The sequence below is a fragment of the Panulirus ornatus genome, chromosome 55 (assembly GCF_036320965.1).
Source record: "Panulirus ornatus isolate Po-2019 chromosome 55, ASM3632096v1, whole genome shotgun sequence".
Lineage (NCBI taxonomy): Eukaryota > Metazoa > Arthropoda > Malacostraca > Decapoda > Palinuridae > Panulirus > Panulirus ornatus.
Genome location: NC_092278.1, coordinates 25,624,516 through 25,650,663, shown reverse-complemented (window position 1 = coordinate 25,650,663; position 26,148 = coordinate 25,624,516). Strand labels below are relative to the sequence as shown.

At 39.4% G+C, this 26,148-nt stretch overlaps 1 protein-coding gene across 3 annotated transcripts in view; it reads left to right on the top strand.

The window, feature by feature from the left end:
- Nucleotides 1-26,148, top strand: part of LOC139765609 (protein FAM8A1-like) — a 35,337-nt gene continuing 9,189 nt past the window's right edge. The window contains exons 1-7 of one of the 3 annotated variants that reach the window (XM_071693261.1): nt 1-1,172; nt 2,483-2,527; nt 3,944-3,999; nt 5,747-5,898; nt 14,724-14,877; nt 22,071-22,191; nt 25,147-25,279. In XM_071693261.1, coding sequence (XP_071549362.1) covers nt 3,954-3,999; nt 5,747-5,898; nt 14,724-14,877; nt 22,071-22,191; nt 25,147-25,279 — 606 coding nt within the window. In that variant the 5' untranslated portion in view covers nt 1-1,172; nt 2,483-2,527; nt 3,944-3,953. The remainder of the gene's footprint in view (nt 1,173-2,482; nt 2,528-3,943; nt 4,000-5,746; nt 5,899-14,723; nt 14,878-22,070; nt 22,192-25,146; nt 25,280-26,148) is intronic. The other 2 variants (XM_071693260.1, XM_071693259.1) reach the window with 2 other exon arrangements.

The window sequence follows — 26,148 nt, the reverse complement described above, 5'->3', positions numbered from 1 at the left end:
TTCATAGTGATGGAAGGAGTGCAAGTTGAATTCATTCCTATCCAAAGTCAAATGGGTGACACTGCAAGAACTTCTCTAGAAATAATGAAAGCCTTATTCATACCTTAATACAAACGCCTTGGCTGATGCTCCTGAGGCTGAACTAAAGTTCACTGATCCTCCAGCCATTTACTCCAGCTATTATATATTTATTTCCAACATTTATTATATCAGATTATCTAAGTCACTACTGATAGCAACAGTGATATCTTGGTTATGATGAAACAATACTTGACAAGAATGGGAACCAAAATAAGTGGTGAGAAATAAGTTGCCGACCCGAGAGCGTGAGTTGACGTCACTAGGTTAACGACATTACTGCCCATCATGATTACCTCTGACCATTGTGTGTTGCCTACTGAATAATGCTAACAAGATGAAGGTGAAAGCCAAACACAACCTGGTACTGGTGATGGTGGGAGAGTTGGTTACCCTGGTACTGGTGATGATGGGGCATTTAGTTTCTACAGTTCCAATTAAATACTTTAATAAAGCAGTAATCGTATGTACCAAACTTCACATGTGTGTGGCGGTCTAGCTTTTTAATTGAAAGAATTTCACTTGCTTATTGTCACTTTCAAGTATTTTATTTCATTTTAATTTTATGCGCCATGTATTTTCTGGCTCTTTGGCACTAAAATTAAATATATTACTCTTGCTTGTATATAAGCCTAAAGCACCAACTACACTAACTGATTATTTTAACATTATAACAACGAAAGCACGGAAAACGTGCTCCACCTTCCTTCATGTATGCTTTATGTGTCTACAGGAAAGAAATACGGTGTTGTATTAACCAATAGCGTTATATTGTACACGAGAACTGGACAATACATGTCATCCAACCTGGCCATATTGTCGTATATTCCTGGCGCTCCTTCCCTTACCCAGGAAATGGCGAAAATGTATGAAAGAAAAAAGAGTGAATTTTGCTGTCAACTGATCCTAATTTTATGTATTTTTCTATTCGTATATCATTTTATTAGATTGCCACAATTGTTTTGGAGTATTATATTTTCTTGTTATACGTCTGTTGTGTTTATGTGATGACGTTTGTTTATTTTGGTTTTAAGGGTTCATGTTGTTGAGGTTAGTCCATTTCTGGAGATAACTATTCACTTTTATACTGTCAGGTAAGTGAAGAGAAAGGTAAATGAAATTGTAGAAAAGGTGATTCAATTAGAATCACAGTGAAAGGTTTCAATAACACCCAAATTTAACATGTTCATTGGGGATATAATGCGTTGCCCAGCCTCAGGTCAACACCATCATCATAGGTGTCTGGTGTTGACATGTAGGTTAGCACAATCATCGTAAGCTTACTGGTAATGAGCTGTAGGCCAGGACTCACCTTCCCAGGCTTAGTGATGTCGAGCTGCTGGCCACGAAAGTTTGATGAAACGTCAACAAATTTGTGCCACTGCTTTAAGATGAGCAGTTTTTTTGGGAGTTCTTATCTTCTCAAGATCATGTGAATGCTGCATAGAAATATCGTCATGTCAGATGAAAAAAGAAATTCTTTTTATTCTGGTGTGACCAAGAAGCAATTCAACTTCTGTAAGGTTAATTTACTTTTTATTTTTAATTATGTTGGAGGCTATAGTCATGGACAACCTTCCATGTCAAGGCCAGGCCTTAATTGAAGTATAAGGAGATTAATGAAAGGAAAAAAAGAAGGGGGACAAGGGAAACTGGATTTTGGAGGAAGTCAGAAACCAATTTTAAAATATGCCACGTCATAGTTACTAGGAAAGATGCAAGAGGGTAGAATTCCAAAGTTTCAAGGTGTATGATAAGAAACGCTCATGAAAACGACCCACCCTGGAGTTGCGAGTGGCCACACAGTAATCATGTGACACAGAAGCTTGCTCAGTACTGTATTGTTTAGGTAGTGCTCAGAGGCACACAAGTAGCAAGATCTTGGGAGCAAAAATCATAGGAATTCCGATAGAGAGAAAAATATACCTACATTGCAGCTTAGGACAAGCGGGTCAAGTTTTGAAGTTAGCATGGGAGAGTTTATAAGTTAGACTACTCGACTCTGTCCAGTAACGATGCAGTGCTAGAACTACCTTAGATATGAGAGGAGTATTTTGACTCAAGGATGGATCAATCCTTTATATGAACATAACAAGTGTTTGCAAGAAATGAAATTCTTGCAAACACATGTACCAGTTCCTTAGAGGCAGACTTAGCTATTTCCGTAACGTGGGGTTTCCAAGATAAAGTGGATATAGGTGACATATTGTTCTTATTCATCAACGTAACTGACTGGAACTGACAAATTGTATTTTTTATGCTACGTATGACAAATGTTCATCATACTCCTTATGTTTCCATGGTATGTAATGTATCACATCCTGGAATTGTTTTTCATAAAATTTCATGATGGACATTGTATTGATGAATGTTAGGAGACTTCTGTTGATAATTGTATTTACAGGAGATTCTGCTTGAGTGTGGGATGCTGATTTGGATATAGATACAGGTAATTCCTGCTAAATGTTCTGCTTTTTGAATTATTTTTGTAAGATATTAGGGAAATAAGTTATTTAAGGTACAGTATCACCTGTTCTTATATCACATAACTGCTTAACATAGTAGTGACATTTTCAAGCTAAGCATGTTCTTGGAGCACCAGTTCTTCATGAGGCTTGCATGCAAGCCACTAGTTGCCATGTAGTGGTGTAAATTTGCTATTATTAGTGATTTTCACATTTCAGCCTGTGGTCCATGTGAGCAATGAGATCAGTTTATTTTGCCCTGATTTAGGTTTCTTTTGAACTTTTGCAGTACTTCATACCATTCAAAGTGAGTTCCAAAATGTGCCATGAGTGTTAAGAATTGTAGTAGTACAATGATCAAGAGGAGTGCAATACAGGTTGTACCTCTTCAATCAGGCAACCTTGGGACTTGGCCATTGCTGGACCACAGAAAATGCCAGAAAACAGAAAGTGAGCCCTTGTAAGGCCCTTGGGGAAACACTTACTAATTACCATCAGCTTGGTTTTATGTATGCCTGCAGCATTGCTGCAGCCAAGAATTGTTACCCTATCTTTGGAATGCTTACCCCAAGATGGAGAATCCTCAGTATCCTGGGCAAGGGTTTTTTGTGGTATATGACAACAATATGGCAGATTCATCAGCATTATACACTTGTTCTGGGGCTATAAGAAATTAACAGGACTGTTAATTAGCTCAGCTGCAGTGTAAACAGATTTTGGTGCCTTAGCACTGCTAACAATGCCTCCCTGGTGGCAGATCCACGAACTAATGGTGGCATCTCTAAACTGTGCTTGACCGTAGATGGTTGCTGGACCACAGAGCATCATGTTAGGGAGGTACAGCCTGTAGTTTGGAAGTGAAACTGAATGTTCTTTGACACCTTAAAGTGAAGAAGAAAATAGCTTTCATTGCCAGAGCTGTAGGCTTAGTTCTAGTGTCTGTACACCATTGTTTTTATAATTTATATCATCAACTCTGTATTATTTCTGACTCCCTGTAGTATCAGTGATTAACTTCAGTAGTGAAATATGAAATGAAATCCAGCTGCTCTTGTCATCACCCCCTCTGGCTTAAATACACACACCACATCAGCAGGTTTATTTATGTAATATGTTATCATTGCTGTAAAGTAGCTACTGTGTAGCTCTTCATTAACAGTGCAAATTAGTTGTATAAACAGTGTAGTGAGAATTTTAGAGTAATATGTAGGTTTTAAATTTTGACTGTGGAATTCACCATAATTTGTATAATGGAAATCTTTGAGAGAAATGTAGCTAGCTTATTTAGCATTTTCTGGGATTAAACAGGGGAGTCCTGTATATGAATACCATCATAATTTTCAGAGAGTATATTTTTTTGTGATTGGAAATTATTTTCATACCAAAATTTTTTCTTGCAGGCGCATCACCATGGTAACAGCTGGTGAAGATTCTTCTTCAACTGGAGCCAAAAAGAGTGAGCTTTTTCTGGGTCTTTTATTATGTATTGAATGTATTCTGTCTGTCATTCAGTCATTGTCTCTGATGGCTGTTCCCACCTGAAACTACCTCAAGGGGGTGGCCACTGCAATAGATTCTACATAACTAGTGGACTCCAGAGCTGCTTCAGCACCGCACCTTAACAGGCCACTGGCAGAAAGCAACTCTTGTGCAGTGTTTGCAGAGGCTCCTACCTAATTTGACTGTGTCTAATTAATGTTCCTGCCTAATATTTCTACCTACTACTTATACCTTATATGTTTTAACCTAATGTCCTAGCCTAAGTGTCCCCATGTACCACTTCAATCTGTTGCTGTTACCATTTTGCCAAAAGGTAGGTCTAGCCCATAGTGCTCACCATAGGAAAATCTAGGATTATGAAAAATGAGTTGTGTGAGTAATGTTTTGTCATGTGTTATTTATGACAAGGAGAAATGATATTATTGTGGACAGATGCTATTGGTCAACGTATGGGAAAAGCAGAATGAAAAGACAGCTACCTGGGTCGGAGGAGTGCAACTGGACCGTCACTGAAGTTTGGCTTGCTACACAGCCATCACTAACCCTCCCAATACCCAAGTGGTTAGTACTGGTAATATACCTCCCTAGTCACTGACTATCTATCTGCCTATATCTCTGACGCTTGTTCCAATTGGAACTTTCTCTAAGGGGTGGCCACAGCAACTGTCTTTGTAACTAAAGAACTCCAGTGCCACTTCATAGCTTTTGTGCCTCACCCTTAACAGGCCACTGGCAGAGGACAAGTCTAGTTCAGTGTACTTTCACAGGCTCCTACCTAATATTCCCAAAGACTACTTCTGTCTAATGCTCCTATCTACTACTTCTACCTAATACTCTTGCCTAAATCTTCCTACCTACTATTTCTGTCTACTCCTCCTACCATTTTGCCAAAAGGCAGGGCTAGGGCATAGTGCTCACTGCAGGAAAATCTAGATTTATGAAGAATGAGTTGCGTGAGTTAAGTATTGTCAAGTGTTGTATATAACAAGGAGGAATTGTACATTTGTGAACAGAATGCTAGTAGTCCACCTGTTAGTGAGGCAGAAAGAAAGAAACAACTACCTGGGTCAGAGGAGTGCAACTTGACAACCACTAAAGTGCTGGCCCACTCAACAGATGTCACTAACCCTCCTGATACCCAGGCGAGTAGCACTGGTAATATACCTCCCTAGTCGTTGGCTGCCTACTAGGTACTACCTATTTGAATATATTTTTAAATTGAAATGTATTTTTCTATACATTTATGTTGTTTAACTCTATATGTTATGTCAATGTTTAGTCATGGCCATATACTGTATATCAGAACTGTTACATTCATCTTTCCTCTTTCACTGTTATGAGAGTCTTACATTGTGTTAGATTCTTGTTGATGAATCATATATTTTGTTGTGTTTGTGCTGTATATTTGTCATCCTAGAACTGAATAATTAGATTGTGGAAGTGTATTATGCTCCTGCTATAATATGTTCAAGAAATTCATCATGGTAGTGTTTTGATTAATGGAAAAGAACTGGCTCAGGGCTCTACTGGATATCTGCCTTTTTAATTTCATTCTTTAATCTTATACAATAAATTGTTTTTGTGCTTAAAGGAGGGTGATGTGCAGTCTTCATTGAGCAGTGGTTAGTATACATGTCACTCTAAAGCCATACAGACAACAGCAGTTATACTATAATGTTTATGCTCATATTTTTCATCATCAGAATACCGTCCAGCATTGCTAAAGGAGTATGAAGGAGACTACCATACTGCGGGGGAGTATGCCCTTGCTCTGCGAACATGGATGAATCAATTGTACCAATGGCAGTGGGTAATGGCCACATTTCCATACTTTCTGGCATCATTACAGACCCAGGTACAGTAATCATAAGTAGAGAGCATGAGCAAACCATGATATAGATTCTTTACTATTAGTAGGGAAAAACAGAGATTCTTTGAAAGAAAAGAGTGCACAGATCCTGTGATGTATTGCATCAATTTACAGATACAGTACTCACAGTTATAGAATCCAAATTTTGTAATAAACTTTACAATTGTAAGATTTATAAGTTCAGAAAATATCACTTCTTAAATGCAGAATAGAAAAAAGAATTTCTCATTTTACTTCGAACACATTAACACCTCACTAAGTCACCAGATGATCATAAAGATTGATGAATTTATTGGAGAATCAAAGAACAACAGCAGCGACTAAGTGTAATAGATTTTTTTTTTTTTTTTTTTTATACTTTGTCGCTGTCTCCCGCGTTTGCGAGGTAGCGCAAGGAAACAGACGAAAGAAATGGCCCAACCCCCCCCCCCATACACATGTACACATGTACATACACACGTCCACACACGCAAATATACATACCTACACAGCTTTCCATGGTTTACCCCAGACGCTTCACATGCCTTGATTCAATCCACTGACAGCACGTCAACCCCTGTATACCACATCGCTCCAATTCACTCTATTCCTTGCCCTCCTTTCACCCTCCTGCATGTTCAGGCCCCGATCACACAAAATCTTTTTCACTCCATCTTTCCACCTCCAGTTTGGTCTCCCTCTTCTCCTCGTTCCCTCCACCTCCGACACATATATCCTCTTGGTCAATCTTTCCTCACTCATTCTCTCCATGTGCCCAAACCATTTCAAAACACCCTCTTCTGCTCTCTCAACCATGCTCTTTTTATTTCCACACATCTCTCTTACCCTTACGTTACTTACTCGATCAAACCACCTCACACCACACATTGTCCTCAAACATCTCATTTCCAGCACATCCATCCTCCTGCGCACAACTCTATCCATAGCCCACGCCTCGCAACCATACAACATTGTTGGAACCACTATTCCTTCAAACATACCCATTTTTGCTTTCCGAGATAATGTTCTCGACTTCCACACATTTTTCAAGGCTCCCAAAATTTTCGCCCCCTCCCCCACCCTATGATCCACTTCCGCTTCCATGGTTCCATCCGCTGACAGATCCACTCCCAGATATCTAAAACACTTCACTTCCTCCAGTTTTTCTCCATTCAAACTCACCTCCCAATTGACTTGACCCTCAACCCTACTGTACCTAATAACCTTGCTCTTATTCACATTTACTCTTAACTTTCTTCTTCCACACACTTTACCAAACTCAGTCACCAGCTTCTGCAGTTTCTCACATGAATCAGCCACCAGCGCTGTATCATCAGCGAACAACAACATTCTATTTTATATTTATTATACTTTGTCACTGTCTCCTGCATTAGTGAGGTAGCGCAAGGAAACAGAAGAAAGAATGGCCCAACCCACCCACATACACATGTATATACATAGACGTCAACACACACACACACATACATACCTATACATTTCAACGTATACATATGTGTACATACACAGACATATACATATATACACATGTACATAATTCATACTTGCTGCCTTTATTCATTCCCGTCGCCAGCCCGCCACACATGAAATGTCAACCCACTTCCCTCACATGCGTGCGAGGTAGTGCTAGGAAAAGACAACAAAGGCCACGTTCGTTCACACTCAGTCTCTAGCTGTCATGTATAATGCACCGAAACCACAGCTCCCTTTCCACATCCAGGCCCCACAAAACTTCCATGGTTTACCCCATACGCTTCACATGCCCTGGTTCAATCCATTGACAGCACGTCGACCCAGGTATACCACATCATTCCAATTTACTCTATTCCTTGCACGCCTTTCACCCTCCTGCATGTTCAGGCCCCGAACGCTCAAAATCTTTATCACTCCATCTTTTCACCTCCAATTTGGTCTCCCACTTCTCCTTGTTCCCTCCACCTCTGACACATATATCCCCTTTGTCAATCTTTCCTCGCTCATTCTCTCCATGTGACCAAACCATTTCAAAACACCCTCTTCTGCTCTCTCAACCACACTTTTTATTACCACACATCTCTCTTACCCTTTCATTACTTACTCGATCAAACTGCCTCACACTACATATTGTCCTCAAACATCTCATTTCCAACACATCTACCCTCCTCCACCCAACTCTATCTATAGCCCATGCCTTGCAACCATATAACATTGTTGGAACCACTATTTCTTCAAACATATCAAACATTGCTTTCTGAGATAATGTTCTTGCCTTCCACACATTTTTCAATGCTCCCAGAACTTTCGCCCCATCCCCACCCTGTGACTCACTTCCACTTCCATGGTTCCATCCGCTGCCACATCCACTCCCAGATATCTAAAACACCTCACTTCCTCCAGTTTTTCTCCATTCAAACTTACCTCCCAATAGACTTGTCCTTCAACCCCACTGTACCTAATAACCTTGCTCTCATTCGCATTTACTCTCAGCTTTTTTCTTTCACTCACTCTACCAAACTCAGTCACCAGCTTCTGTAGTTTCTCACCTGAATCAGCCACCAGCACTGTATCATCAGTGGTAAAGTGTGTGTGAAAGAAGAAAGTTGAGAGTGAATGTGAATAAGAGCAAGGTTTTTAGGTTTAGTAGGGTTGAGGGACGAGTTTATTGGGAGGTAAGTTTGATTGGAGAAAAACTGGAGGAAGTGAAATGTTTCAGATATCTGTGAGTGAACTTAGCAGTGGATTGAACCATAGAAGCAACTTTGAGTCGCAAGGTGGGGGAGGGGATGAAGGTTTTGGGGGCATTGAAGAATGTGTGGAAGGTGAGAATATTATCTAGAAGAGCAAAAATGGGTATGTTTGAAGGAATAGTGGTCCCAGCAATGTTATATGGTTGTGAGGCACGGGCTATAGATAGGGTTGTGCAGAGGAGGTTGGATGTTTTGGAAATGAAATGTTTGAGGACAATATGTGGTGTGAGGTGGTTTGATTGAGTAAGTAATGAAAGGGTAAGAGAGATGTGTGGTAATAAAAAGAGTGTGGTTGAGAGAGCAGAAGATTGTGTTTTGAAATGGTTTGGACACATAGAGAGAATGAGTGAGAAAAGATGTATGTGTCAGAGGTGGAGGGAACAAGGAGAAGCAGGAGACCAAATTGGAGGTGGAAGGATGGAGTGAAAAAGACTGAGCTATTGGAGCCTGAACATACAAGAGGGTGAAAGGCGTGCAAGGAATAAAGTGAATTGGAATAATGTTGTATACTGGGATCCATGTGCTGTCAGTGAATTGAACCAGGGCATGTGAAACATCTGGGGTAAACCATGGAAAGGTCTGTGGGGCCTGGATGTGGAAAGGGAGCTGTGGTTTCGGTGCATTACACATGACAGGGAAAGACTGAGTGTGAATGAATGTGGCCTTTTTGTCTTTTCCTGGCACTCCCTCGCTGGAGGGGGGGATGCCGTTTCATGTGTGGCGGGGCGATGGGAATGGATGAAGGCAACAAGTATGAATATGTACATGTGTATATATGTATATGTCTGTGTATGTATATGTTGCAATGTGTATGTATGTATACGTGCATGTATGGGCATTTATGTATATATATATGTATATGAGTGGTTAGGCCATTCTTCATCTGCTTCCTTGCAATACCTTGTTGACGCAGGAAACAGCAATTGAGTATAATAGAAATGAATATGAATGAAATAATATATGTGACCAAGATGAGAAGAAAGGAGAGGTAGGAAGTATGTTTGAGGAAAGAAACCTGGAAATTCTGGCTCTGAGTGAAATGAAGCTCAAGGGTAAAGGGGAAGAATGGTTTGAAAAAGTCTTGGGAGTAAAGTCAGGGGTTAGTGAGAGGATGACAGCTAAGGAAGGAGTACTACTACTCCTGAAGCAAGAGTTGTGGGAGTGTATGAAAGAGTGTAAGAAAATAAATTCTAGATTGATGTGAGTGGATGGAGCAGTTGAGTGATTGTGTCAATAGCTTTGGTTCATGGGATCAGATATTAGTGATGGGTGATTTAAATGTGAAGGTGAGTAATGTGGTAGTTGAGAGTATAATTGGTGTACATGTGGTATTCAGTGTTGTGAATGGAAATGGTGAAGAGCTTTTGGATTTGTGTGCTGAAAAAAGACTGGTGATTGGGAATGCCTGGTTTAAAAAGAGAGATATACATAACTATATGTATGTGAGTAGAAGAGATGGTCAGAGGGCATTATTAGATTACCTGTTAATTGATAGGCTTGTAAAAGAGAGACTTTTGGATGTTAATGTGCTGAAAGGGGCATCTGGAGGGATGTCTGATCACTATCTTGTGTAAGTGAAGGTGAAGATTTGTAGAGGTTTTCAAAAAAGAAGAGAAAATGTTGGGGAGAAGAGAGTGGTGAGATTAAGTGAGCTTGGAAAGGAGACTTGTGGGAGGAAGTACCAGGAGAGATTGGGTGTAGAGTGTCAGAAGGTGAGAGCAAATGACATGATGGAAGTGGATTAGGAATGGAAGTTATTTAGGGAAGCAGTGATGTCATGTGCAAGAGATGCATGTGGCATGCGAAAGGTGGGAAATGGGCAGATTAGAAAGGGTAGTGAGTGGTGGGATGAAGAAGTAAAGGTGCCAATGAAAGAGAAAAGAGAGGCATTTGGGCAGTACTTACCAGGAAGGAGTGCAAATGATTGGAAGATATGTGAGAGAAAGTAGCAAGTCAGAAGGAAGGTGCGGAGAGCATTAAAGAAGGCAAATGATAGTTTGGATGAGAGAATATTGTTAAACTTTAGGGGTGAATGAAAAGATGTTTTTATCCCTGGGGATAGGGGAGAAAGAATAATTCCCATGTATTCCCTGCATGTTGAAGAAAGTGACTAAAAGGGGAGGGAGTTGGGGGCTGGAAATCCTCCCCTCTTGTTTTTGATTACCAAAAGAAGGAACAGAGAAGGGGGCCAAGTGAGGATATCCCCTCTAAGGCTCAGCCCTCTGTTCTTAACGCTACCTTGCTAACGCGGGAAATGGAGAATATGTATGGAAAAACAGAAAGATGTTTTAGAAGGAGATAAATAATGTGCAAAAGATATGAGAACAAATGGGAACATTTGATGAAGGGGGCAAAAGGGGAAGTGATAACAGATAGTGATGGAGTGACGAGATGATGTGGGTATTTGGAAGGATTGTTAAATGTGTTTGATGATAGAATAGTAGATGTAGGGTGTTTGGTTTGGGGTGGTATGTGAAGTGAGAAAGATAGGGAGAGTGGTTTGGTGAAAACAGAAGAGATGTTGAAAGCCTTGTGGGAGATGAAATCTGGCAAGGCAGTGGGATTGGATGGTATCGCAGTTGAACTTATGAAGAAAGAGGGTAACTGTGTTTTTGATTGGTTGGTAAGGATATTTAGTGTATGTGTGCATCATGGTGAAGTGCCTGAGGATTGGAGGAATGCATATGTAGTGCCATTGTATAAATGTAAAGGGGATAAAGGTGAGTGTTCAAACTGTATAGGCATGAGTTTGTAGAGTACACCTGGAAGACTTATATGGGAGGGTATTGATTGAGAGGGTGAAGGCATGTACAGAGCATCAGATTAGGGAGGAGCAGTGTGGTTTCAGAAGTGGTAGAGGATGTGTGGATCAGGTGTTTGCTTTGAAAAATGTGTCTGAGAAATACTTAGAAAAACAGATGGATTGGTTTATGGCATTTATGGATCTGGAGAAGGCATATAGTAGGGTTGGTAAGATGGATTTATGTGTGGCATTTATGGGTCTGGAGAAGGCATATGATAGGGTGATAGGGATGCTTTTTGGAAGTTCTTAAGAACATATAGTGTGGGAGATAAGCCACTAGGAGGAGTGGGAAGTTTTTATCAAGGGTATAAGGCATGTGTACAAGTAGGAAGAGAGGAGAGTGATTGGTTCCCATTGAAGGTCAGTCTGTGGCGAGGGTGTGTAATGTCACCATGGTTGATTAATTTGTTTGTGAATGGGTGGTGAGGGATGTAAATGCAAGAGTTTTGGAGAGAGGGGCAAGCATACAATCTGTTGGGGGTAAGAGGGCCTTGGAAGTGTCAGTTGTTGTTTACGTATGATAGAACACTGGTGGCTGATTTGAATCAGAAGCTGCAGAAGTTGGTGACTGGGCTTGGAAAAGTGTGTGAAAGGAGAAAGTTATGAGTAGATGTGAATAAAAGCAAGGTTATTAGGTTCAGCAGGGTTGAGGGACAAGTTAGTTGGGTTGTAGGTTTAAATGGAGGAAGATTGGAGGAAGTGATGTGTTAAATATTTGGAAGTGGACTTGGTTGTGAATGGAACCATGGAAATGAAAGTGAGTCATAGGTTGGGGAAGGGGCGAAGGTTCTGGGAGTTGAAGAATGTGTGGATAGAGAGAACATTATCTGGAAGGGCAGCAATGGGTATGGTTGAAGGAATAGTAGGTCCACCAATATTATATGGATGCGAGGCATGGGCTATAGGTTGGGATGTGTGGAGGAGGGTGGATGTGTCGGAAATGAAATGTTTGAGGGCAATATGTGGTGTGAGGTGGTTTGATAGAGTAAGTTATGAAAGAGTGAAAGAGAGATGTGTGATAATAAAAAGAGTGTGGTTGGACATATGGAATGAATGAGTGGGGAAAGGATGATAAAGAATTTATATGAGCCATAAGTGGAGGGAATAAAGAGAACAGAAAGAACAAATTGGAGATGGATGGATGGAGGGAAAAATATTTTGAGTGATCAGGGGCTCAACATGCTGGGGAGTGAAAGGCTTGCAAGGGAGAAAATGTATTGGAATGGTATGGTATATTGGGGTCGACATGATGTTGGTGGGAGCTCTGTCTTGGTGTTAAAATTTCATAGCCTTTGAACAGTTCCTCCATTTATATGAAGGACTGATCTGTCCTTGTATGGAGTACTGCTCTCACTTCTGGAGTGGTTCTAATTCAGCATCCTTACTTAACAGAGTTAAGTCAAAAATGGATGGACTTATAAACTCTCCCAGGATAACCTCAAAACTTAACTTGCTTGCCCTATGCTGCAGTGTTTGTTCACTTTTCCTCTTTATAAGTGTTACTTTGGGATTTGATCCCAAGAGCTGGCTGCTTGTGTGCCCCCACCATTAGGTAGACCATGCTACGTCACATGACTACTGCATGGCCATTGGCAACTCATGGGTGGGCTGTTTTGATAACTCTTTCCTTCCCAACAGCTTGAAGCTTTGTAACTCTCACCCCTTCCATGTCTTTACCAATGACTGTGATCTGGTACAATTTCCAAGACAGTTTTTCACTTCTTCCAAAATTTTGAAATGCTTTCCTTTGTATCTTCTTTTTCCCTTTCAGTAACTTATCTCTACTTTAGTTGAGGCCCGACCTTGATGTGGACTTTTGTCCATGACTGGAGCCTCCAATATAAAAAGAAAAGAAAAGAATAAAAATGTAATAAAGATTAGAGGAAAAACAGTTACTTCGCACTCATGCTTTCATTATGTATAATATTAATCATTATATTAATTCATTGTATTTTTTGGAGTTTAAGCTGATGTAGTGGATTATAAAGTTGCAGTAAAGATCATTAGAGAATTGCTGTATATGTATAGAATATTTTATGATGTTACTGGACTCTGCCTGTAAGATGTTACACCATGAGTGGAAATTCACCTTTGGCGAGGTTATACCACTGTCGGTAAATGGATGGGCTGTGTTGATAACTGTTTCCTTCCCAACACCTTGAAGCTTTGTAACTCTCACCCCTTCCATGTCTTTCCCAGTAACTGTGATCTGGTACAGTTTATAAGACAGTTTTTTCACTTCTTTCAAAATTTTAAAATGCTTTCCTTTGTCTCTTCTTTTTCCCTTTCATTAACCTTTCTGTATTTCAGTTAAGGCCTAACCTTGATGTGGACTTTTGTCCATGACTGGAGCCTCCAATATAAAATGAAAAGAATAGATTAATCGAAAAAGTAATAAAGATTAGAGGAAAAACAGTTACTTTGCACTCATGCTTTCATTGTATATGATATGATTAATCATTGTATTAATTCACTGTAATTTTTGGAGCTTAAGCTGATGTTGTAAAGTTGCAGTGAAGATCATTAGAGAATTACTGTTTATGTATAGAATATTTTATGATGTTACTGGACTCTGCCTGCAAGAAGTTACACCATGAGTGGAAATTCACCTTTGGCAAGGTTATACCACTGTCAGTAAATGAAAAGGAGTACAGTCTCACAAATGAACATTTACTCCAAAAGAGTAAGTCATTTCCTAGCTACTGGTTGTAGTGCAGCCTTGAAGCTTTAAGAGCTCCATAAGAGGGCCTGTTGATTACATAACAAAAATATTTTTGAAGGAGTTGATACCAGTCACATCTACTTGTAAAGGTTTTATGAAAGAGAAAAAAGATAAGTATGAATCCAGATGTTGAGACAGTAGTGATTTAGAGATGTGGTATTAGATGAAGACTATGGTTAGAGAGAGTTCAAGGTATTTAATATATGGGTTGCAAATTTGATGGAAGAGTAAGGATTAGAATATGAGGAAGAACATCAGAGAGATTAAACTTTGGAATGATTTGTAAACTTGCAGATGACAGTGTTTACTTGAATGAGTGGAGAAACCTGGCTCAATTCAAAGTAAAGCATTTATATGGGATATAAAAATCACCATGAGAGAACTTATTGAAATGGATTCTTTTAGGGATTTTGAGGAAGAGATTGGTAGAGAAGAATAACAAAAGATTAGATATCTATTTGTGGTAAGGGTTATTTTTTGAGTCATGGATAGCACAAGAATCATTCTTGCACATTTTGCACACGGCATACAGCTAAGTCCAAATTTCTTCAAAATGTTCTAGGCAGCTACACAAAGTGGACTTGGGCCTACTGCAGAAGCTTCTGCCTTACTTTCCACTCAACAGCAGCATTCACAGTCAGAACCTACACCAGCACCACCTACTCCAGACCAAGGGAATACTCAGCAACAGCAGCAGCCAGAACAGCAGCAAAGAGGTATTAATCATTCCCTTTGATATTCTGAATGGCTATCACAGGAATATCATGGTTTAGCTTTTAGTGTTCAGTCCTGGACATGTGTGATAATAGGACAGTACTTTTTCTCAGTGGACCATTTAGTCTGATTAATACAAGTATTAATCTCCTCTGTTTTCACTTTATGTGAAATAAACAAGGCATAACTTTAAACTTAAGCTTCCACTTATGTAAGCTAATTACTGCTGAATATTAACTCTATCATACGATGGTTACTTTGTATCATCTGACAGTTCTGTATATTTTACCATGGTTACCTCGTATCATCTGATAGCTCTGTATGTTGTACACCTCTGATTAGTGCAGTTTGGCTTTTGACTTTTTATTTCTTTTAAAAAAGCTTCCTTTTTCACGCTTACTGCACACATTCAAAGGAATACAGAAAATACTTATTTTTCTTAGTCTTCCCTTCATTCTTTCAATCCATATGTTTGTATGACATCAGCACAATATGATTTTAATTTATCTGTTATTGTTAACTTCATTTTCATTTGCATAGGGGTGGATCATCCTTTATTGTGTGTATAATGCTCTTTTTAATCCCATATCTTTTTATCAGCCACATTATGAAATGATTTAGGTTTCGGTAGCTATGGTGTTTGTTGATATCTCTGGAAGTCTCTTTTTAGCCTTTTTGTACTTTTCTCTTATTAGCCATTTTGTAGTTTTGTCTGGATCACTTGTTTCTAGATTCCAGTCAGTTTTGACATTTCTTATCACTGTATGTATATATATTTATGGATGAGCCATTCTTCGTATGTTTCCTGGCACTTCCTCGCTGACGCGGGAAACAACGATCAAGTATTATAAATGAATAAATATATCAGCAACTAGAAGTCACCATATGTATACCATTCCATGGTTTATCTAAACTTCATTGTCCCTGGTTCAGCCCAGTAATAGCATATCACTCCACTCCACACACTTAAATTGATCAAATTCATTGTATCCAGTACACACCTCTTTCTAAATGTTTAGGCCCTGATACCTTAAAGCCTCCTTCACTCCATCCTTCTGTTTCCTTCTCAGTCTCCCTCATCTTTTTGCTGCATCCACTTTTGACACATAGATCTTGATAGCCTGTCTTCACGCCCATCCTTTCCTTATGCCAGAAATATTTCAGCACACCCTGATCATGTCTTTTCAGTCACACGATCCTTACCACCACACCGTCTCTTTGAGAATGTCTTTCCTTTCTTAGTCTATTCATCTCGCACTTCACATCATTCTCAGTTATTCCATTTCTAACACCTCCATGCTCTACTCATGAATGTACAGCATTGCTATACACTATACTTTCAAGCATACCCTTCTTCACCTCTCCTTCCTCATACTCCTTAGTGTACCTTGGAACAATCTCTCTCTCTCTCTCTCTCTCTCTCTCTCTCTCTCTCTCTCTCTCTCTCCCCCCCCCCCCCCTCTCTCTCTCTCATACTATTCGCCATTTCCCGCGATAGTGAGGTAGCATTAAGAACAGAGGACTGGGCCTTTGAGGGAATATCCTCACCTGGTCCCTTCTCTGTTCCTTCTTTTGGAAAATGAGAGGGGAGGATTTCCATCCCCCTGCTCCCTTCCCTTTTAGTCGCCTTCTGTGACACTCAGGGAATACGTGGGAAGTATATATATGTAGAAATAAAACGAGTGTGGTTGAGAGAGCAGAAGAGGGTGTTTTGAAATGGTTTGGTCACATGGAGAAAATGAGTGAGGAAAGATTGACCAAGAGGATATATGTATCAGAGGTGGAGGGATCGAGGAGAAGTGGGAGGCCAAATTGGAGGTGGAAAGATGGAGTGAAAAAGATTTTGAGTGATCGGGGCCTGAACATGCAGGAGGGTGAAAGGCGTGCAAGGAATAGAGTAAATTGGAATGAAGTGGTATACCGGGGTCGACGTGCTGTCAGTGGATTGAACCAGGGCATGTGAAGCGTCTGGGGTACACCATGGAAAGTTGTGTGGGGCCTGGATGTGGAAAGGGAGCTGTGGTTTCGGTGCATTATTACATGACAGCTAGAGACTGAGTGTGAACGATTGGGGCCTTTGTTGTCTTTTCCTAGCGCTACCTCGCACACATGAGGGGGGAGGGGGCTGTTATTCTATGTGTGGCGAGGTGGCGATGGGAATAAATAAAGGCAGACAGTATGAATTTTGTACATGTGTATATATGTATATGTCTGTGTGTGTATATATATGTGTACATTGAGATGTATAGGTATGTATATTTGCGTGTGTGGACGTGTATGTATGTACATGTGTATGTGGGTGGGTTGGGCCATTCTTTCGTCTGTTTCCTTGTGCTACCTCGTTAACGTGGGAGACAGCGACAAAGCAAAATAGATAAATAGATAGATAAATATACATATGTTTTTTCTCACTTACATGCTTGCTCACTGTTTCCCATGTTAGTGAAATAGCAACAGATAAGGATGAAAAAAGTGCCTCATTCACTGATGTCCATTCTAAACACTTGTAATGCACTGAAACCACAGCTCCCTATCCATAACCAGGCCCCATAGACCTTTCCGTGGTTCCCCCAGCTGCTTCAGCCTTAGTTCAGTCCACAGACAGCAGGTTGACTCATATATACCACATTGCTCGATTTCACTATTCTATGGAAGAATTTCCCCTCATCCATGTTCAGGCCCTGAGTACTCAAAATATTTTTCACTTCATCTTCCATTTCTAATTTGGTCTCCCCTTCTCACTGTCACCTCCACTTCCATCACATAAGTCCTCTTTATCTACCTCTCCCCATTCAATCTCTCATATCAAAATCATTTCAGAAAACTTTCTTCAAAGCAATCACATGATCTAACTATCCTCCACCACTTCACTTCTGAAACCACATTATTGCTCCCTAATCTGATGCTCTATACGTGCCTCCACCCTCTCAATCACCACTTTCCCATACATCTTGCAGGTGTCACATGCCTGTTCCCTCCAGGAACTTCCATCAAGTTGATGGCCACAGCATAAGAGTCTCCACTTATCCCTGTCTTTACATGCAGCTCTCCCATATGCCATTCCATACATTCTTCCACCACTTCTCTCCCTCTAGTACTCTTCCACTATTTCTCCATGTCTTTTCAAGGTTTCACTCTAGGGATGGATGTGCTTGCTGTAGTTGTTAATGTCAAATTCCTAGTTTATGGATTTCCTGCTTGAGATCTGCATGCATATATGTTAAGATGAATTCAGTTTCAGCTGGAATTACTGGTGTTGTCATGATCTGTTTTATCCATGGTAAAATTTTCAGTGATTTCAAACAAAATTGACCCTCTTTTGGATCAGGTTTAGCTGATGATTCTGTTGAGATCACATCAATTGTGGTTCCTAGACTGGTTAGAGAAGTACAGAGAATCTATGGGACTTTACTTTCCTCCTTTTCCCACACCCTTAAGATCTGTTTACCACTTCATGTCATCCAGGCTGCAACAACCTACCCAAATGTAAGAGTGGGTTTTACACTTTTTTTTATCTCTTCTTGAGGAAGACTTTTTTTTAATGTATCTCTTCTTGAAGAAAACTTTTTTTGTTATATCTCATCTTGAAGAAGACTTTTATCAATGACTACAGAGTGTACTATATGGAAAGAAACATCCTAGTTAGTTTGAAGGTTAATGAACATCAGTTGCTGGGATCTTGATTGTCTCATATTTGTTCCTTTGAGAACTCTTCATATTCAAACTATTGATTCTCAGGATGTTGGTCTATTGATGAGTTGCATTTAAGAAATTTGCATTACCTTTCTTTGTATGATTTAACATTTTGAGTGTTGTTAGGAGTTTGGCTGATGTATGTACTCAGGGTGTTTAGTAAGTTTTATAATTTAAGCTCTAACCCAGTCCCTTGTTCTGCTTGGTATTAAACAGCCTTACTTAGAATAGGGATAGTTTAAAGGAAAGATTTATGATGAGTTTTGAGAACCAGATAAGATCAGCCAACTAGAAACTTACTGAAGGATGCAAGAATTGGTATATTTCATAAGATGGATTTTTTCATGTACTTCTGGAAATACAATTAAACACTTTTTGTCAATGCTAAATGATGCTCCCATGGGAAGGGTTATACCTTGCTAAGACCTCAGAAAGAGAAGAGTCTCTTCCATGGTTATGTTCAAGGGATTAGTAACTGGAGGTGCTTGTTCTGCTACTGGGTACTGTAATGATTTTCTCGTGCTAAGTCGAGCTTTTTCATATTTGAAGTACAGACTTTTAATGCAACTGCATGGGTAAAAGGCAAGTGAAGGTCTTATTCAAATTATCAGCTTTGTGTTTTTGAAAAGCATATATTTGTTCTAGAATCCTCATCTGCCCTCCATCTCCTTGCACACTCAGCTCATCTTCCCCAGAAGAGGTTGGCTCACCATACTAAGACCCTTGAAGGTTAATGACTAAAATTGTAGATGGCTGAGATGTGATAATGCGGTGTCATAATGGCATAAATAGCGAGTAATTAAAACAGTTTTTGAGTAGTTTTGTCTTGTTCCCTGTAGGACACATTATGTTTTTTTGCATGCTTTAAGCATGACTGTGTGATTTTTTTGTCATGTATTTACTTATCTTGCCAATGTCAACCATGTAGCTTACCATCCTGCCCCAGAATCTTTTGTAGGGCTCCCACAGCACTTAGCAGGCAAACCACATCCACTTGGTGGGACCTTCAGACAAGAAGTGTAGTGATGTTTGTATGTTCAAAGTGCAGGACATTTGAGGAGTAAGGGTTTAGTGTCTTTTCTTTGAAAATTGTATTTTGAGCATGGGGAATATTGTGCTGTGTTGAATCAGTGTTTAAAATGTTGAAGAGATGGGTGGTGTCCAGAACACAGGTAAGAAATTATAACTCATACATGCATTGGGACTGTAGTTTCGGATGGATATATGTCAGGTGAAGTTTGAGAATGGGTTAGAAGGGCAGTTGGTTAGTGCTGGTTTAGTCATAAGATTATGTATATGTTTTGTCATTGTTTTGTTGTTGGGGAGAGGGATAACTGTGAGTATAAAGCAGAGGTAAGCCTTTTACTTCTGCCTAAGGACTGGTGATTAGTTATGGAGTAGTTTGGGTTTGGAGAAGCATAGTGCTGCTGCAAAGTGAGTGCTGAGCATATTGAAGTGAGATTGTATTTGAAGTATTTTTGTGTCTGTGAAGGTGTTGAGTGTTTGTGGTTGCAAAGAAGCTAGTCATTGTTTTGAAAGTTCTTTTGTGTGTGGTTTGCAGCTATGTTATATTAGTTTTCGATGATTGAAGACCATGCAGATGAGACAGTTTAGGGTGGAGTAGATGAATTTTTTGGAGGGCACACTTAGGGATTCTTTTCTTTTAATCCTAAACTGGTGCTGCTAAGTGTTTCTAAGGGTGTTTATTTGTGGCCTCTATATTGATTTGAGGTGTAAGGAGTGAATATTATGAGTGTGTTGTGTATGATGTTTGGTATGACTGAAATTATGTGCATGTATGATTGGTTGTGATACCTTATATGGTTGTTTGTGATACCCAGAATGGTTGTGTTTGATACCCAGTATATTTGTTTGTGATACCCATCATGGTTGGTTGTGATACCTAGTATGGTTGGATGTGATACCTAGTGTGGTTGGTTGTTATACCAAGTATGGTTAGTTGTGATACCCAGTATGGTTGGTTGTTATACCAAGCATGGTTGTGATACCTACTATGGTTTGTTGTGATACCTACTGCAATACCTGGTATGGTCGGTTGTGATATCTTGTGTAGTTGCTTGTGATCCCAGTATGGTTGGTTGTGATATCTTGTGTAGTTGCTTGTGATCCCAGTATGGTCGGTTGTGATATCTTGTGTAGTTGCTTGTGATCCCAGTATGGTTGGTTGTGATACCCAGAATGGTTGTTTGTGATACCTGGTATGGTTGGTTGTGATACCCAGTTTTGATGGTTGTGATACCCAGTATGGTTGTATTTGATAATTGGTATGGTTGCTTGAGACCTAGTGTGGTTGGGTGTTTTACCCAACATTGTTGGTTGTGATACTTAGTATGGATTAGTGTGATACTTAGTATGATTTGTTGTAATACGCTTATGGTGGGTTGTCTTACCTGGTATGGTTGATTTTGATACCCAGTTTGGTTGATTCTGATGCCCACTATGATTGGTTGTGATACCCATTATGGTTGTGTTATCTGGTAGGGTTGATTCTGATACCCACTATGATCGGTTGTGATACCGATTATGGTTGTGTTACCTGGTAGTGTTAGTTGGGATACCTGGTAAGGATGGTTTGATACCCAGTTTGGTTTATTCTAGTTCCCAGTATGATTGATTGTGATACCCAATATGGTTGGTTGTGTTACCTGGTAGGGTTGGTTGTAATACCTATTATGGTTGGTTGTGATATCCAGTTTGGTTGAATCTAATACCCAGTATGAATTATTGTGATACCCATTGTGGTTGGTTGTTATACCTGGTATGGTTGGTTGTGACACCCAGTTTGGTTCATTCTGATACCCAGTATGATTGGTTGTGATACATGGTTGGATATGTTACTGAGTAAGGTTGGTTGTGATACCTAGTATGATTGGTTGTGATACATTGTTGGATGTGTTACCTGGCATGGTTGTTTATGTTACCTATGATTGGTTGTGATACATGGTTGGTTTTGTTACTCATTATGGTTGGGTATGATACCTGGTATAGTTGGTGTTCTCTTGAGCGTAATGGGTGAGCCTTCAAAGTTACAGAAGAATGTTGGTTAGATTCATGCCTATCAGGGGTAAGAGGGTGTCGGTGGATTTCCTGTTGATGTGCAGAAATTCTGTTTTGAGTGAGTCATTGTTTTGATTGCATGGTGTAGTTTTGTATCCAGTAATGGAAATTGGTTCTGGGAACTGAGTACATGCTAATGAACTAATTACACAGTTTGCACTCTTATTTATCCCCATTTACATCCCAGATTTTATGTTTTTTGTTTCTTGAGTAGTGTCATGTATGCTGCGAGTGTAAAGTCATCTAACCATATGATCTTAACAGCTTTACAGAGGAACTACATAGGAAAAGGGCAAGTGGGGATTTTAGTTCAGAAGCATGCTTTTGTAAGATGCTTTTCACAAAACTGACTCTTTATAAATGGCAAACTTGCAAATGTCTGTATTCATTAGAATTTTAATGATTTTTTTTATTTACTCCACAGGTGTGGAATACACAATCCCACCTCTGTGGAAGAGACTTGTTGCTGAGGCCATTGACTTCCTACTCTTGTTTGTAATTAAGCTGGCAGTTACATTGGCTGCAGTGGATGCCTTTGATTTGCTGTATGTTTGTTTTTATATTTATTAATTTCAAGTAATGACTTTTATCACACTACATTTGTAGATGCATCAGAGTATATTTGACAAGAAATTTTTCTTATACATTAACATTGGTGCTAGCCACATTATCTGAGTACCTAATTTACTACAGTTTAAGCAGTATTTTGGAGACTAATGTTACAACCAAAACACATTTGAAATCTTTTAAGTGTTGATTATCTATCATGATATCATTGAGTTGCATTGTGCTTACACTGATATATTAATGTACCTTATCTGCCTATCAGTATCATGTATGCCTTTTTCTGCTGCCACCTCTCCTCATGATCCACTGCTAGGTCTATCTAGTCTTTAGCTAAGGGTGTCACAAACAATTTCTGTTGCTTAACTTTCCATCACTTTTCCATTCTGATGATACTGTAATTGTCTCTCCCTTAGCAAAGCTACTCTTTTAGGTTACAGTCTCTCCTTTAATTCTTCCTTGGATGACTTTAACATTCTTTCACCCCCTGATGCTCCTCTTACTAATCGTATTTTCCTTCCCATAATCTTTCTTCTAACTCTCAAAAAACACTTTTCACTCTGGACACAGGCAAGGCTTATGGCCTGGTGTCATCCATCCCTGTGTACTGAGAGTTTGCTTATGAACTTGCACCTAGCTTGCTTGTCTGTTCTGTTTTATCGTTCTTGGAAGCATGCATTAATACATCCCTTTCCTAAGAAGGGTGACCGTTCTAACCCCTCTAACTATTTCCTTAGTGATTTGGCATATAGAATTTCCAAAGTCTTTGAATCCATCCTAAACTCCAGTATCCTCAGACTTCCCGAATTTACCATCTTCTCTTTGATCACTGGTTTGGCTTCTATAAGGCGAGATTCACGGGTGATACTCTTTCCTGTCTTACTAATGTCTGGTCTTCATCATTGAAAGATTTTAGGGAATCTTATGTTGTTGCCCTTAACATACCCAAAGCTATTGACAGGATGAGATATTGGGGTCTCCTCTTTAAGTCCCCCTCTTTTGGTTACTCTCTTGAACTTTGCTTCCTCATATCAAGCTTCCTCTCTGGCCAATCTGTCTTAGTAGTTGTTGATGGGATCAGCCTCTGCCACTTTCTCCATCAACAGTGGTGTCCCACTAGGTTCTGTCCTGTCTATTACACTTTTTATCCTTCTTACCAAAGCTTTCCTTTCCTTCACATATAATCAAATGCACTCATACACTGACCACTTAACACTGTATTCTTCCACATCCTTCAGCTCTGCTCTTTCTTCTCTCTTCCCTCACATGATCTGCATCTCATCTTGACACAACTTCCTCAATCATCTCAAACTTCCACACAATATCTCAGTGGGATAGACAAAATTTGGTTAAGTTTATTGTCTCCAGTACTTTGTTTCTACCAATCTCCCTTTAGTAAGTTCCTCACAACTTTCCTCTCTCCTTTGACAATTCTGTAATTCCACCTCGTGACTCAGTAATTTTTTTTTTTTTTTTTTTTTTTTTTTTTAAACTATTCGCCATTTCCCGTGTTAACGAGGTAGCGTTAAGAACAGAGGACTGGGCCTTTTTTGGAATATCCTCACCTGGCCCCCTCTGTTCCTTCTTTTGGAAAATTAAAAAAAAAAAAAAAAATGAGAGGGGAGGATTTCCAGCCCCCCGCTCCCTCCCCTTTTAGTCGCCTTCTACGACACGCAGGGAATACGTGGGAAGTATTCTTAATCCCCTATCCCCAGTAATGTACTTGATATTACTGTAACATCCACTCTATCTTGAAAACCCCACATTATGGAAATAGCCAAGTCTGACTGTAAGAAACTGGGAGTCCTATTCAGGTGTTGAAAGTTCACATAAAAGTAACATGAAATTCACATTTTAAGACAGGTATTTCACTTTCTCCAAAAGTGGTAAATACTATTCCTTGTCTCTTCTGTTTTCCTTTTATTAACCTTTATATATCTCAAGTAAGGCCTAGCCCTTATGTGGTCTTTTCTCTGTGACCAGAGCCTTGAAAAGAAAATTAATAAAATATTTTTTTCATACATACTGTATATACTTATCTATAAGTCTACCTCATGTATAGGACGACCCTTGATTTCTGGTCAAGAAATCATTAATTTATGATATGCCTTATATATAGGTCAACCCAAGTTTTTTGAGGATAATGGAACAACAAATTAGGGTATTAAAGCACCATATTTTATGGCAAGGAATAGAGTGAATTGGAACAATTTGGTATACCAGGGTCAACATGCTGTCAGTGAACTGAACCAGGGTATGTGAAACATCTTGGGTAAACCATGGAAAGATCTGTGGGGCCTGGATGTGGATAAGGAGATGTGATTTTGGTGCATTACACATGACAGCTAGAGGCAGTGTGAACAAATGTGGCCTTTTTTTGTCTGTTTTCCTGGCACTACCTCGGTGATACAAGGGGTGGCGATGGTGTTTCCTGTGGGGCGGGGTAGTACTGGGAATGGATAAAGACAAACAAGTAAGAATATGTACATGTATATATATGTATGTCTGTGTATGTGTGTGTATATGTATATATATGTTGATTATTATTATACTTAATTGCTGCTTCCCATGATACTCATATATATGCTCTTATGTACTTTTGATATTTTTTCCTATTCCTGTCTCTCACACATCCTTTATGAAAGCATTGCTGAAATTGACCCACTCGTAGAGCCTTAACAAACTCAACTTTCCTTCTTTTTTTATGATTAACATAACATTAAATGTATCTAGTCCAAATCAAGACTCACCACAGGTGTTCTACTCCTATTATGCATCTCTAGTGTCTTACACAAATCATCTTACTTTGACAGCAGTTTGCATTCAACACATCCCATCCAAAAATCCTATTTTTTTCTGTTAAAGTTCTTGTGCAAGAGCATTATAATTTTACTGAGTTGGAGCATATAAAGCTACATTAGATTTTGTTTTCTCAGGAGTGATGTTGAAATGTTTGACTTTGAAAACTTGCGTACAGATATCATGGCTGACTTCAGAAAGGCAATGGAAATGACATCAGAACTCATGGTGTTGGAGCTTATTCATCGAATTGGCACCTGTGTGTTTGAGGTGAGTTGTTTTCATACCTTAAAATCTTTATTAATAAAAGGTGAGTTGTAGTTTATGGAACATATTATGAAATAGATGCAAATTTCTGCACCCTGCTGCGATAAAGGAGATAGAAGTATATTACTTTTATGACAGGTATCATAAGTGTAAATTGGGTAGGCATTGAGATTTTCATCCCATCTGAAACAAACACTTATGGATGGAGAAACAAAGAACTAAGATCAAGGTCTGGAACAAATTAAGGTATTATGAAAAGCAACATACAAACCTGTATGAAAGAGTTGCTTAGCAAAGGTGGAGCATCGACAGAGAGAAGAAGGAAGATATGAAAATATAGGTTATGATGAATGGAACAAATTACACTGAAAATCTGTACTGTCCCTGCACTAGATATGATGACAATACACCTGACCCTTGTTTATAGTGCTCCACGAGGTCTGAATTTGTTCCTACAAGACGTACTTTTTACTACCCAAATTTCAATAATTCAGAGTTAAAATTCACACTCTTGTGGCTGTGCACCACACAGTTCATTTTTCCTGCATCCAGTGTGTAGTGGGGTAAATGTCTTAGACACCACCAGCTTGAACTTCCTCTCATGATTGGCCAAAATGGCATGCATTTGCATTGTAATATTTAATTGGTTAGTTTTCAGTGGCTAAGTTGAAATTTAATGAAAGCTCTTAACAAAGCTCTGCCTCGACTTAACTTTTTTGGACAGTTGACTTGCACAGAGGGTGATTGTTCCATTTGTTGATTTAAACTTTTTTAAATCACACCTGAGGGTTTGCTGTGGTAACTATAAGTTGCTAAGGATTGTAATACATTAAATTGTATGAAAGAAAATGACCTTGATAATAAGTTCCAAG